The sequence below is a fragment of the Euphorbia lathyris genome, chromosome 7 (assembly GCF_963576675.1).
Source record: "Euphorbia lathyris chromosome 7, ddEupLath1.1, whole genome shotgun sequence".
NCBI classification, from domain to species: Eukaryota; Viridiplantae; Streptophyta; class Magnoliopsida; order Malpighiales; family Euphorbiaceae; genus Euphorbia; species Euphorbia lathyris.
In genome coordinates this window covers 16054519-16071078 of record NC_088916.1, presented here as the reverse complement: position 1 = coordinate 16071078, position 16560 = coordinate 16054519, and the positions used below count along the sequence as shown (strand labels likewise).

General features: G+C 34.2%; 1 protein-coding gene across 1 annotated transcript; it reads left to right on the top strand.

Annotated features, from left to right (window-relative positions):
* The first annotated feature begins 14056 nt into the window (after positions 1-14056).
* LOC136235950 (LOB domain-containing protein 13) lies at positions 14057-16311 on the top strand. The gene is made up of 3 exons (XM_066026058.1): positions 14057-14161; positions 14274-14505; positions 15567-16311. Exons 1-3 carry the CDS (start codon positions 14148-14150, stop codon positions 15987-15989), a joined length of 669 nt encoding a protein of 222 aa, XP_065882130.1. The 5' UTR covers positions 14057-14147; the 3' UTR covers positions 15990-16311.
* Positions 16312-16560: the final 249 nt, after the last annotated feature.

Here is a 16560-nt window from a genome sequence, read left to right as displayed (position 1 = left end):
ATCTCTGTAGATTTTTATACCAAGTATATAGGCTGCTTCACCAAGGTCTTTCATTGAGAAGTACCAGATAACCAAACTTTCACCGATTGTAATAGAGCAATGTCATTTCCCATTAACAGTATATCGTCCACATATAGTATGAGAAATGTTATAGAGCTCCCACTTGCTTTCTTGTAAATGCAAGCTTCTTCGCAATTTTGTTCGAAACCAAATTGTTTTATGGTTTCGTCAAAACGCTTGTTCCAGCTTCTAGATGCTTGCTTGAGTCCATAAATGGATCTCTGAAGTTTGCAAACTTTATTTGCATCCTTTGATATGAAACCTTCAGGCTGCATCATGTATACATCCTCAAGCAGATTTCCATTTAGGAAAGCTGTTTTCACATCAATTTGCCAAATCTCATAATCAAAATGAGCGGCAATTGCAAGTATGATTCTGATTGATTTGGACATAGCAACAGGAGAGAAGGTTTCGTCATAATCAACACCTTGTTTCTGACGATATCCCTTCGCTACCAACCTAGCCTTGTAGGTGCTAACCTTTCCATCCATGTCAGTCTTCTTTTTGAAGATCCACCTGCACCCAATGGGTTTTATCCATTTGGGTGGATCAACCAAAGTCCAAACTTGGTTAGTATACATGGAATCCATTTCAGAATCCATGGCCTCAAGCCATGCTTTAGAATCTGGACTAGTAAGAGCCTCTTCGTAGTTTTTGGGTTCGTCGTCTAACACGGGAACCTCGTCATCATCTCCCACTAGAAAACCATATCTAACTGGGAGTTCACGAACTCTTCATGATCTACGAATAGGTGCCACTGGAGTCTCATCTAATGGGACTTCTTCGGGTACCTCAACCGCTTCTGTTGTTTCAGTCGTTGTTTCTTCCTCTTGAACTTCGTCGAGTTCAATCACGATTCCCTTTTGTGTTTCTTCGAGAAACTCTTTCTCTAAGAAGGTTGCGTGTTTGGATACTATTACTTTCTGATCATCTGGATGATAGAAGTAATACCCTATGGTTTCCCTGGGATATCCAATGAAGAAACATTTATCAGATTTAGAATCTAATTTGTCGGACGCAACGCGTTTGACATATGCTGAACAACCCCATACTCTCATGAACGAGAACACGGGTTTCTTACCAATGAACAATTCATATGGTGTGGAACTAGCAGATTTCGTTGGTACTCGCTTCAGGGTGAAAAGGGCAGTTTCTAAGGCATAGCCCCAGAACGTCTTTGGAAGTAAGGCCATGCTCATCATAGATCGTACCATATCTAATAGGGTACGGTTTCTCCTCTCGGATACACCATTGTGTTGTGGTGTATAGGGAGGTGTCCATTGTGAGCATATCCCACATTCAGTTAGATAATTCAGAAAATCATCAGAAAGATATTCGCCACCTCGATCAGATCGAAGTGTTTTTATTTTCTTTCCTAATTGATTTTCCACTTCATTCTTGAAGCATTTGAACTTGTCAAAGGCTTCTGATTTGTGCCTCATCAAGTAGATATAACCATAGCGAGTATGATCATCTATGAAGCTAATGAAGTATCTGAATCCTCCTCTTGCTTGGACTGACATAGGACCGCATACATCTGAATGAATAAGTCCTAGAGTGTCTGATACACGCTCACCTTTATTGCTAAAGGGTGTCTTTGTCATTTTACCTTTTAAACATGATTCGTATGTTTCCAATGATTCAGGATCAATTGGATCTATAAGCCCATCTGAATGTAGCTTTAGCATGCGTCTCTTGTTTATATGACAATGCCACAAGTAAGTTGAATTATCTAGCTTATGTCTTTTGGTATCAATTGCGAAAAACAGAAATCAACACATAAATCCCATTTTGTGATATTCCTGAGAAATAGAAAATCGAATCTCTATAAAAATTGCAATGTTTGTTCTTTATAGAACATACCATATGTTGGAGTACCGGCTTTTCCCTTCTGGAGGGTAGCTCGGTACAAAGAACAATTTCTCTTCCAATGCCCCACGTCACCATAATAGTGGCACTTTCTTTTGGGCTTCTTCACTTCCTTTCCCTTAACTTTAGTGGGCATGGCTTTCTTACCTTTCTTGGGATGTTTAGGATTGGGAGAATTCCCTTTCCTCTTCTTTGATCCCTCTATGACAAGAGCCGGTATAGCCTTGTCTTTCTGAATATTGGGCTCAACTGACTTGAGCATATTTGCAAGCTCTTCAAGAGAGGTTTGCAAGTCATTCATCTGATAGTTCATGATGAACTATGAATAACTCTTTGGGAGGGATTGAAGAATTAAGTCTACACTTAGTTCGTTATCCATCGCGAATCCAATACTAGAAAGTTTGGTAATGTAGCCAATCATCTTGACACAATGTGTCATTATAGATGTGCCCTCTTGCATCTTGCAACGATATAGCATCTTGGATATCTCGTAGCGTTCGCACCTGGTCTTTTTCCCAAACAGTTCCTTTAGGTGCACGATGATGGAACATGCATAGTTGCCTTTTTAATTCCGATGTCATCGATGCAAGTATGATGCATCCGGCATGATCGTCATCAGCCTTGTGCTTCTGGTAAGCATCGATTTCCTCGATGGGAACATCATCCTCAGGGATAGGGGGTATCGATGCATCAAATACATACCCTATTTTATCGAACTTCAAAACAATTTTGAGGTTGCGATACCAGTCGGTGAAGTTTGAACTATTCAACTTGTTATCGGTAAATGTATTTTGCAGATTGGTGTTAGTCATGATTTTAAGAGTGTTTTAATTTAAAACTTGAGATGTGAGAAAGAGTAAACGTATGTCATTCATTTGCTTTAAAGTATATCAATCTAAAATTATAGGCCTTTTAGTTTATTTCAGATTGCTCCCACTATTTTGCCAAATTAATAACCCTCCATATTAATTCGAAGAATTTCACAAATCCTTTAGTGAGCTAGGATCCTAACTCCTGAGATTTCGCCTTGAGTTTGCTCAACAAGCTAGTCTCATTTGTTAGGTAGATTCATGTAATCAATCACATCTTGAATGTGACTCCTAGGTTATTGGGTTACTAACCACATTAGTAACTAATATGCTATTCACATTAATCCCAACCATATTGCCCATTAGTTTATGACAACATGAGTTTGCTCATCCAATTATCATAATCTAATTTAAGTATTACCCCATATTCATGAAAGAATGACTTTCGATAATTCAGGTGTTACCATAAGACCCCGAGCTTGAGTTTGCTCAACAACCCAAAGGCCCCCAGTACTGCCGGCTGAATTATAATATTAGGGAGGGGCAAACGATTTTAATAACTTGCTTATTTACTTAACTTTTTAACGAGGGATTTTATTTAAGTCTCATAATCTAACTTAGTCTTGATTTGCTTTAGCATACATCAGACATACATACATTCACATACATTGGCGTTATGGACATATCATCTAAATTATTCCGTCGAGCCAGAGACGGAATAAAAGGCCAAACCTAAGGAAATACTAACTATTACATATTTCTCTTTAGGTCCTCCGTCTTCTCCATGGCGCCTTGAAATTACATATTAATTTCTATACTACTATAAGAAAACTTCAATTGAATTGAAGGGAATCAGATGAGAGGAGAAATTACAATAGATAGTAGAAAGGCAGGACGCGCAGGCCCTATTTCAAAAATACCAAAAGACTAAAAGAGGGTCCAAATATGTCCATAACTCCAAACATGCATAGACTCAATTAAATAAATTTAATTGGTTGATTACATAACCGGCTTATGTAATATTTAGGTTAATCACATTAACTCGTCAAATTAACTTTCATCCAATTTTAATTCTAATCGTTTTGTATCTTTATATTAATCCTTAGATTAATATAACCATATAAAACGTTGATTACGCACGTCCCAATTATTTTGATTTCAATTCATTTAACACTTTGATTTACATATTGGTAAAAACAAACATTTAAACGTACTTTTCATTCGATAATCAAAACAGAAAACTATTAATTTCTGAAACATATATATACATTTAATACAAAACGATTTTAAACCATTTAAAATCAAGTGGGTATCGGGCCGGGCCCGAGAGCGGGCTGCTGCCGATTGGCAGCAGCCCTTAGGGCACGCGGGACGCCGCTGCCTTGCGGCAGCGGCGCCCCTGCGCCGCACGCGGCTGCTGCCGCGAGGCAGTAGCCGCGCGACAGCGGCCAGTCGCGCCGTGAGGGGCGACTCGGGCTGCTGTCGTTATTATTATTTTTTAAATATATATATATATATATGTATATGTATATACATCAGTTCTAAAACAATTTTAAAACGATTTTCAGAAATAGGAAAAACTACAATAGATTTCCGTTTTATCATTTAGAATTAATAAAACTAATTTTATCAACCTAACTATAAAACTAATAGATTTTGTTATAATGATTATCAACCGAAATAATTAGGAACATAAGCATAATCAGTTTTAATTAACAATTAATCAAAACTCTATTTATCTTTAGAATTAATTAATCAAAACTATTTGTCAATTAATCCTAACCATAAATATTTATTCAATCCTGTTGAAAACTTCTATATTTTCATATATGAAATAACGGATTTAACGATGACTCTGATACCACTGAAGGAAATTAGGGCTAAGGTATAACAGCGGAAATATAAAAATTTTAGCCTATTTCCTTTTAACCATAGGATCCGTTAATCATTATTTCATATAAAGAGGGATAAGAAGGAATACCTTTCGATGAACAATCTACCGTTGTTAAAGAAGCGCCCACAATTCTTCTCCGAGATTCCAACCACAAAGTTTAACACGGAGAGGTTAAGATGAAATCAACCCTTATGAGATGCAACCAAAATAGATTGCCTCTAATTAACCAACACAATATCAAAGAGAAAGAGGGATGAATAAGATTAATCAATCGATGGAATGCCGTATGAATTCTTGTCCACGAACTAGGGGATGGGAATTCTTTTTTTCTCTCTAATTAGTAATTTCGAAAATCACTATAGGGGGAGGTTAGAGGCTTAGTCGAAATTCACATGGGAGGGGGTATATATAGTTGCTTGAATCTAAACCCTAGTTAGATAGGAATAGGTTACTTAATAGGAATCCAATTCGGAAAAGGATTCCTAATTATTATCTCACTATATATCTAATATATTTAGGATAATAATAAATAACCTAATTGGATAATAATAGGAGTATATTAATCCAATTAAAACTCCTAATTTAATTATCTCTTAATTAATTTAATTCATAATCCTAATCAAATTAGGATTAATGGAATAAAATCAATTCCTTATCTCTATATACAAATTTCGCCCCCCCTCCATATATTTGGGCCTTACTGGGCTCAATTGGGCTTCCATCTATTAATCATATCCATCTCTCTTTTGGTTCCAAGTCTTATGTGTGATCCATTAGGTTCTTACTACTTCTGGCCGTATGCAACTATTAAATTAATTTCTTCAAGAATTATATTTAATCCTTGCATAACGGAATGATGTACTGAGTATGTTATTGGCAAGTCTGTAATCATTCCCCCAGAGTCCGTTAAGAAGACAGGTTGATTCTGTCGTTAACCCTTCCGTATTAGTTACGGTATAATACGATCCTTTATCAACTACATCCTTGAACTGAATCTTATGACTATGGGTAATGTCAAGTCACATATAGCGAGACGTTCATTTTACTTGTTCTTGGCCGAGTCAACTCAAAAAGATAGGTTAAGTGAAACCTGTATTTCTACTCTTAAGCTATCACCTTGCAAGGGTTTAGAGTCGAGTCTTCCACAAGCGATCCTTGGATGTATCTCCCATTAATCGGGAGTGATAAATGCTCAATCCAATGTATAACTACCCTGACATTACTTCCTGTGACACCTAACCTTTGCAGTTCACACCCCAGAGTCATCTCTGTTAAGGATCGTGGGACCGCAGGATCAAAGTCTCACATTCAGTAATTCAGGATGACCAATTAACATTCTTTTGAGTCTGAGGATTAGTTATACCTAGTAATACCAATGAGATGAACAGTTGACAAGGATGAATCTACCCATCCTGTTATCTCAAATCGGATCCCCAATCCTAATGATAAACGTTTCACCGGATCTATGTAACTGTCCAGATATCTATATATATGAAGCTTGTGAGATCAACTTTCTGTCGGACAGAAGACATTGTTACATACAAGTCTCAACCGTGATATATCAATCCTAAACATATCACTTGACTTGGGGTGGTTTTAAGTTTATTAGTTTATTATAAAGTTTTGTCTCACTTCATACTTGTATGAACACTTTATAATCACTTTAAACAAACTTACGGATTTCCTTTTATTTGACTTTATTCAGTGCTTAAAAGGGATTGCCTTTATATAGTTATAAAACATATATCTCATTAAAACAAATGATATAAAGAACAATTCATTTACAATAAGTTTGTATCCCGCAACAATTGACTATAGGACACTAAACCCCAACATAATTAACGTTAAATAGGATTAGCTAACCTATTTCTTAGCAGAGCAATTGCAAGGAGACTCTTTTTGCAAAGCTGAACTTTCATTGAGCATATTTAATTATGAGACGGAGACGTAATTAATTAAATGTTAAGGGTTTTAATTGTTCAAATTAAATGCTTTCATGTTCTTAAAGCTTAATGATATATTAATCTCAATGAGACTTATTTGATTGTTTTTAAAGAACGCTGGGAACAAAGGACACCTGACTCAACTGATTTTCGTGAAAGATACCTTAAGCTAAAGCTATTTTTACTTAATGAACAAGGAGCGAAGTGCATGTTCTCTGTCATTTCTGTGCATGCTGTATGCATGTTCCTTCCACATCTGAAGTCAAATTCCTTTTATTTTACTTGCTTTACTATTTCATCGTGTCAAACCACACAACAACTCAACTTAAGCGATTGGTTACTCTTTTAACTTGGCTACACTCATCTTATAAGTATTTATGTGTGTTTGTTCTATCATCGTGGAGATGATATCTTACTTATCATTGTATTATTTGTACCTAGTGCACTTGCTAGTGTTCATATTATATGACAACAAGTTTTTGGCGCTGTTGTCGGGGATAGGAAAGACAATTATAATACTTTTAAAGTGTACTAGTCAGTTTGACCTGTTTGTTCTAGTGTGCAGAGTTCTACTTGTTTTATTCACCTATTCTTGGCGTATGCGAAGAACAGGCACCCCACTTATTCCTCTTGATCCTGAAATTGAAGCAACTCTTAGACGACGAAACGCAGCCAGGAGAATAAGAACAAGGCAAAGGCTGGCGGAACTAATCAGCCAAAAATAGAACAACACCCTGAAGTTGAAAGGCAGCCGAAGGAACCTCAACAAGAACAACCGGAGAACAAGGAGGAACAACATAGAGACAACATGGATGAAGAAGAACAACATGCTGATCCACCTCTCAGGATGAAGGAATACTCAAAGCCATCGACAGAAGGCCACTCATCCTGCACAGTAATTCCTGACGAAGGCAATAATCTCTTTGAAGTTAAGGCCTCCATGATTCAGATGCTCCAAACAGCAGTTCATTTTGGAGGACTACCAAATGAAGACCCCAACTCTCACATCCAAGACTTTGTCACCATGTGCAATACATTCAGAACAAACCGAGGAGTTTCAGACGATGTCATTCGGCTCAAACTATTTCCCTTTTCAATAAGAGACAAAGCCATAAGCTGGATGAAAAAACTTCAACCAGGTTCCATAAGTACTTGGGACGCCATGGCAAATGCCTTCCTCGCCAAATATTTCCCACCTAGGTAGGCCATCAAATTGTGCAACGTTGTATCCCACTTTTCACAACAAGAAGACGAGTCCTTATCTGAAGCCTAGAAACGTTACAAAGATCTTCTACGAAAAGTCCCAAACCATGAAATTCCCATGTGGATGCAAATGCAAACCTTCTATCACGGTCTCACCGATGTGCACAAAATGCAACTAGAATCGGTAGCAAATGGAGATCCTGAGGCACTTGAGCCAGAAGCACTGTATGAACTGATCGAGAGGCTGGTCAACACCACCTATAAATGGCATTCTGTTAGGGAAGATGGAAGAAGGGAGGTTGATTCACTAGTAGCAGAAAAGGTGTCCAAGCTCACTACCCAAGTAGAGTTACTAAGCAGACAACTTACTCGTCTAAGTGCAGCCCCAGTCAATAATGTGCAAGTGGTCCAGTGTGATTTTATGAAGGAAACCACTGATCAGCCGATTGTTTATGCAACCAACCGAGTCCAAATCAAGAACGATGTGATTATGCAGGAACTAGTCAACGACCGCTGAATCCTTACTCCAACACTTACAATCCTGCTTGGAGAAACCATCCCAACTTCGGCTGGAGCCAGCAACCAGACAAACAACCAAGCCAACCATATCAAAGCAACAAAAACAACCACAATGGATATCAAGCGAACAACCAACCCAAAAAAGACAAAAAGTTGGAAGAAATGTTGATGCAGTTCATGCAGCAAACACAAAACTCTTTCAAGAACATGGAAATGCAGATCCATCAGCTCACCAATATAGTCATATCGAAGAACAATGGAGTCCTCCCAAGCAAAAGAGAAGTGAACCCTAAGGACGAAGTTCAGGCTATCATGCTGAGAAGTGGCACAGAACTACTAGATCCTCAGCGAACAACGAAGTCACCCTCAACAATCTCTAGAAAGCAACAAGACACAACAGAATAGAGTACGGGAGCAGCCAGTGAAGCTAAGGAACAACTCATCTCTCCAAAAAGCACCCTTAGCAATCAGGACGAACCTGCATACCCGCCACGAATCCCTTATCCAGATTGTTGGTAAAATTTAAATCCGGGCACTTAAACTTTTAGCGATGGATTACTGGCCGATTTTCAGTCAATAACTCATATCTTGTAAATGTTTGAAAACTCATACTAAAGGCGGTTTAAACCATAAGTAGAAAAGCATCGAATTAAAAGAAGCTTAGGTCGACGCCCTAGAAAAACCGTCGCTAAATATAGCAAAAATATCAACAACGATTTTCTGACAGGTGTAGAAATCGTCTGCTAATGTATGTATATGCGGTTAAAATCGTCACTAAAGTAGAAAATTTTTGTTGGTAAAAGTCTATTTTTTTAGTGAAGGAAGGTCGGGTAAATTGCACTAATGATGATTGGAATGTGAGTCTATTTTTAAAAAGTGACCGAATTTCATTTTGTTTTAAAAAAGTTATTGAACTTTCCTTCTTATTTCAATAAAGTCATTCCAACAAATTCAGGCAGAAGAAATCATAGAAAATAAAATGAAATTTAATGAACTTTTTAAATCTCATCTCATACTTCTGGGATCTTATTAGATACAATTTACCAAAGAGAGCACGTTGATATTCTGTTAAAGTTCATTTATTCTAATTAGGAAATGACTACAGTTAAACATCGATAAATATATATTTGATAAATCAATAACTTTGATTAAATAATAATTTTCTTCGGTCCCGACTTGGACTAATGGAATAAAATAATAACATTGCTAAATGCATAAGATAATAATTTTTAAAAAAAATTCCATGAGTCCTACTGAAAATATAAAATAACAATTCATTAAATATGTATGAAATTACGTATATAATTTATAAAATAAAGTACATTCTAAACAATTTTTATTTCAAATTTTATGTTTTCTTAAAATAAGTATCTACAATCAATTGTTTCTTCTTTTTTACCTTTCAAAATGAGTAGTCATGGAAGAGAAGATATAATATATGAATTTTTATATTTCTGTATATGAAGTTAAAATACATGTGTCTATTTATAAACTATATATCGTGTATTTGAAACACTTCATATTCTAATGTAATTGTACATACATTCTATTTTGAATCACGTCAATCCAAAATTAATAAAAAAAATTGACAAAATTAATAAACTTAGATATAATGCACCATCATTAACTAATTGTTTATTAATTTTATTTTTAAAATTATTTAATTTGAGAAATATAAATAAAATTATTTTATAAATTAATAAATATTAATTCATCGATAAATTAATAAACCTAAAAAAATTTCTAAAGATATTTATTCATAGAAGTTTTAGATTTCCTGGTTTTTGAGCTCTATTAAATGGAGCAAATGTTAGAAGAGTTTCAGATTAATCTCTTGTTGAAAATCACAAGCATTTGTGAATCAATCCGACAATTTATGTAATTTTTTTCTTATCAAAGCAATAAAATTATCCTACATAGGTAAAATCGTCCAACCAACTAAAGAAATTCTTGCCTAGTTTATTTTCCGAACTTGTTAAAAAGTTTGATTAGTTCCTAAAGTTTTAAAAAAATATTCTGACAGCTCACTCAACTTGCTTAAAACGTTTCAATAGTCCCCTTCAATTTGCTTAAAATATAATAAATTAATTAATAATTGCATGCAGAATGTATGTTGCATGCAAATGCATCTTAAAATGCTATTATACAATTTACAAAATAAATTAAAACATATTAAAAAAAAGTTGTTACATGTTCAACTGTAAAACTTGTTGATATTAGAACTTCATTACTCCAATCTAGATCATTTTACTTGAAAACACGTGTAACACTCTTTGCATTTACAACTTACTTTTTTGAAACCGAGTGATTAATTGATTACATTTTAAGTAAATTGAAAAAACTACCGAGACATTTTAAACAAAATAGGAAAACTATCAGATACTTTGAAAGTCAGAGGGGATCAAACTTTTTAAACAAGTTTGGAGAAAATGTATATAATAAGCTTTTTTTTTTAATTGATTTAGAATTTCTCGTAATTAAATACATCAATCCCAAATCTCTTGATTATATAAAATGATCAAATTTGACTCGGCCTATGGTTCAAATCCCAAATGATAAATAAATGCATAACATGTGGGTGTGTGCTTATTTTCTTAGTTTTGGAATATATTGGTGGAAGTGAATCATTAATGAAGCTCAATCTACCATACAACCGTGTTCATGTGCTCAATATCTTTGTACAATTATTTCAATTCATAATTGATGGTTTAATTAAACAATTATTTTGTTAATCATAAAAAAAATTAGTAGGACCTAAAACGTAAGAGTGATTGAGCATGGACTCAAAGGATCGATATCTCGAGAAATATGGATGCAACGTTCACAAGGATCCGTTATCCCAGTTAGAGCAAAAAAGATTTTAAGAATTCGAGCGTAATTGGTGCAAATGTGACGTTTCGGACAAAGCGAAACGTGTTGGTGCGAATGTTGGATGTTTCGGACAAACCGAGATGTGACAAATCATTATTAATTTTATCACTCTTGAGTTACATAGAAAAAGGACACGAAAAAGCAAATGGATACATGAAATGTAACAACTAAACATCTGAATTTTTTTTTTTTGAAATGAAAAGGCAAACAGAAACATGAAATGTATCAACCAAACACTTCTTTAATTTATGATTTTTTAGGGATTTTAAAGATTTTTTTTTTAATTATTCCTTTATATATTTAAAGTCTAAACATATTGATGTAAACATGAGAACTTCATGATTAACAAGATTATAGTACCATAATATATTTTTATAGGAAAACTGATTTCATAAAGAAGCATATGAATCCTACACAGTTTAGAAGTTGTTGAGGTAATGACCGAATTTTCGTCTTCTGTGTAAGACAAGGAGACCATATATTGTATCCAGGATAACTATGTTAGAAGATTATTGTTAAGAAGAACCGTAGGTTTTTCAATGGACTTCTGATCATACTTACAACTACTCAAGTCCATATTAGAAAAATAATGCAAATGTACAACAACATTTTTAGAAATAAAGTGACCATGCAACATGTTACCATGTAAGTATTAAAAAAAATAAGCATGACTACATTCCAATTGCACATCTCTTGACACGTTCATGAACTTAGAGACCTCGTTCACATAAAAGGAAATATCCAAATAGGTGATCGTATGATACTTGTCGCACTCTGGCTTTTGGATTGCAGGTCGGTGTGCATGGCCGCCTCAATTCACCTTTCGTTTTTTAGATTTTGAATCGCCACTAATCATCACTTGAAAATGTGTGTGTGCGGGCGTGATTGGACACCCTATCTGTTTGGATTGGTTCTGTATGTTTTAGTTTTGATAAGGATAATCTTCGGAGAAATCATAGGTTCGTTTTCCCGATTACGTTTAGGGAAGAGATGCAATTCCACCCGTGATAATGATCAAGACAAAGTTATTTAATAAATGAATTGGAAGGGTTATTTAACAAACAATAACAGACAATATTAAAATTAGAGTTATTTAACAAACAATGGCAGACAATATTCATTCCATGATAAATTCTTTGGCTCACCTTATCAAATCAACTTTTGTTGTCTTTGCTTTCTGTTTTTCTGCTCTCCGTTTACTCTACATGCGAATCGAATTTGAGAAACATAAAATCGCGAATCATTTGAGGAAATCATTTGCTTAAAGTCTGTTTGAGGAAATCATGATTAGTAAATACTCACGACATAGATTATAAACATAGGGTGAACCTTGTGATCGAGAAAGCTTTATAAAGCTTTTTCCATAGTTGCTCAGATATTGTGGTGGAGCCAATAATTATTTAGTTAAATATATGAGAATATCCATAAAAAAAAATTTGATGATTTTATCGTTCGTAGTGTAACAAAATCGTGACTCTCCAGTGAATGCGGAATTCTGTTTTCGTCCACGTGAAAAAACAATCTTCATCATTTAAGAATTAAGGTAACTTGTGTCTACCATAGTAAAAAAAAAAATTGAGCAATTTAATGTGATAAAGAGAAAATTAGTCAAGGTTTGAGAATAACCGCTGTACAAATGTCTATTATATTCAACATATATCAATTTTATGAAATTTAATCAATAAATCTGTTTGTTAGGACATGTTTGGTAGAGAGTTTTTGGGACAAAATTAGAGGTTTGAGCCACTTTAGAAATTTTGACTAGTTAAATATCTAATAGTGGTGTTTGGTGTAGAAATGTTTGAAAGAACTTATTAGATCTAAAACTCTAATTTTGAAAACGCTCGTCTTAGGAACTTTTTCAATTAGCTTATTACTTCCATCTCTTTTGAATGACATTTTTACTCCTATTTACTGGCATCTAACTCAAAATAAAGACTTTATTATTAACAATCAACTAACGGTTAATGTAACCAGCTGTCAGCGTATAGCTAACCGTTATTTGCCAAACAAGATCTTAAACCTAACAATAAGACAAATTAAAAAGTAAAAATTGATTAATTCCCTTACACGTATTGATCTTGCTTCTCAAAAAGTCAACTCAAACCAAATTTCACACGTGAGCTATCTATCATTTTCGTCAAAGCTGCCATTATCATTCTCTACTTCCAAAACCTAATTTACATTCATTAACCTTTAACTACTACCATAATTATCATTAAATGTTACCAAAATTCACATTTTTCTTTTACTTATTTTTAAGGGTAATTAATTTATTAGTCCTTATATTTTGACAAAACATACTGTTTAGTCCTTGTATTTTCAAAAACATACGGTAAAGTCCATAAAGTTTTTCTCAGTGAACTGTTTAGTCTCTAACATTTTTCTCGGTGAATTGTTTAGTCCCTGCTGTTAGACTCTCATAAAGATTATGTTAGTCAATTTGAATTTGCGTTCTTTTTTTCCTTTATTTTCCTTTTCTTTAAACTCTAATGCATCTGAAATCAACTTTGAGTGTTCTTTCTTTTTTATTTTCTTTTTAATCGTTCAAATTCATAAGCATTGGGTCTGTTCTTTTTCTTGTTCTCCATAGAAATAGCTTATTCTTCTAAATTAGATTTCCTCTTCTGAAGTTTGAACGTAAATAGTAAAAGATAATTTAGTTATTTCTGAAGTCATAAACGGTAAAAAAAAATCTAAAAAACAGACGGAATGACTAAACAGTTCACTGAGAAAAAGGTTAGGAATCTTACCATGTGTTTTTAAAAATATAGGAACTAAATAGTGTGTTTTGTCAAAATATAGTGACTAAAAATTAATTACCCTATTTTTAATCCTTTTCCTTATTTAAAAAGATTGGTGTACTTTTCTTCCCTTAATCAATTGCCTATCCTTTTAAGCACCTACTTTATACTACCTCATTCTTCTTTTGTGTTCTCTCTCTTTCTAGATCTCATACTGTTTATCTAGCATGCTTGAATGTACAGGAACAGGTAAGAAAATCTCTCATGAACTTTCCTTACAGATTCAGATTTTAGTTTTGACAATTTCATCAAATTTCAATTAGAAAAATTGCTGATTTGGTGTTAATGCTTTTATTGGTAGGGAAGAGGAGACTTTTTATGCAGTAAAGAAGACAAAAAGAGATAAAAGTAGTGATGTATATTCTGAAATGGGAATATTGAACACAATTACACCTTGTGCTGCTTGTAAGCTTCTGAGAAGGAGGTGTGCTGAAGAATGCCCTTTTTCTCCATACTTTTCTCCTCGTGAACCTCACAAATTTGCAGCTGTTCATAAAGTTTTTGGTGCAAGCAATGTCTCCAAGCTGCTTTTGGTATATTTTCATTTTCTACCTAATTAGTAATTATTTGTTGAGCTAGTGTTCAATATATAATCTCTAAGATATCATATCATTTGTTTTTGAATCTATTAACTTATGTTAGTTCTATTTATGTTGAGGATTGTTGACTCCGAAGATAATATATCTAACGAATCAATTAATATCATAGGTATATATTGTTTTCGTTACGCTGTTAATCTTCTATGAAGTGGCATGTGAAACGATTTTGATTGATTGGATGTACTAGTAAACCAAAATTTCTTGGATTTTACACTCATAAGAAATTCAATTAGGATCTTGGTTGAATGGATCTTACCAAATAAAATGTGTAATTTGTACAACTATTTTCTTTACCCTAATTATTTCTTAATGAAATGTTATCAATCTTTCATTTTTTGACTGGTTGGATCGATTACACCCGATCCAGTGTAAAATTTCTCCGCACAGATAGTTTCTATTATTATTGTTTGTTTAGATGCTTAGCAAATAGGCTGATCATACCTTAACAAGATTTTATGATTCTTTAGTGTTTCATTCATTCAATTTAATGAAGATGTTTGTTTCTTTATCACTTAAAGAACCATTTTTTTTAAATATATTTTAGTTAATTTTTGCTTTCTTAGATATATTGGAACTTGACTTGTGTATGCAGTTATGGAACCTTAAAAGGTCAAGTTGCAATAGTATATCATATATTAATTTCTGATATCCCCACGCGCAAATGCTCCTTGGGGTTTCCAACACGTATTACACCTCTGATGCCATGTCATAGAACCAATTAAACTAAAAGTTCAAGTTAATAGTTAAGGCTCATAGATCTTATATTACTTGCTGATATACCACCACATGCAAATGCTCCATGGGTTTGCAGCTTATACAACACAGGCCGATTCCACCATGTGCTTTTAATTCCACAAATTAATGTGGTTTTCAGTACTCGAACCCTCGACCTTTTAGTCGAAGAGGCTCTGATACCATATGCTGGAACTAATTGCACTAAAAGTTCGAGCTGATAGATATAGTTCAATCATATATCTTATATTAATCTATGACAGGAGGTGGGTGAAAGTCAAAGAGCAGATGCAGCAAATAGTCTAGTTTATGAAGCAAACTTGAGACTAAGAGATCCAGTATATGGTTGCATGGGTGCAATTTCAGCTTTGGAGCAACAAATCCAATATTTGGAAGCACAACTTAATGCAGCAAGAGCTGAGATTATCAGATACAAATATAGAGAAGCCATTGATAAAAATGTTACATTTACTTCTACTACTTGTCATGATACTTTATTAGTTTCTCCGAGTCCGTCGTCTCCTCCTCCTCCGCCTCCACCACCAGCAACACCGCCTCCACCATTTCGTTCCGTAATTCTTTCTTCATCTTCTTCATCTTCTGTTTCTTCACTATACACACCACCAACAGCTAGCTCAAATGGTTACACCTCTATTTCTAGTGTTGATCTTCCATATTTTGATTGATTTGCACTGAACTTTCATTCAATTTTCATGTTTTGATATGCTTTGATAATAAGGTAAATTCATACAATTATTATATGTTTTCAATACACCCTTGTGATAGGATCCTTCCTGGACTCTCGCTTAGCGGGGACGTGTAGTGCACCGGATCGCCCTTTATATCTTAGCAAGAACTAACCTTTTTTGCCACTATGCTTTTAGCCACCCTTAATTAATAGGGGATTTTAGCTAAATGCAAGTAAAATAGAAAAATAAAAGGGGATCTTAATATCACTTACATGACATGTTTAGAATAAAGTGAAACGATATAATCTCTCCTATTGTTTGTATTGGTTTAGTTATAAGTTGTTATAATAGAATACAATTTGAATTATAAAGGATATAAGTCAAGATCAGTTAACTAGTAAGATTAATTAACTACTACATCTTTATTAAACTATATTCGGTTATCACTCGCCATAAAACTAATGATGGCTGAACCGTTAGTTTGAAGCAAGAGACGCTAATTCCTAATACTCAGCTTCAGTGGATGATTGAAATACCGTACATGTTGTTTTCGTAAACGCCATGAAAC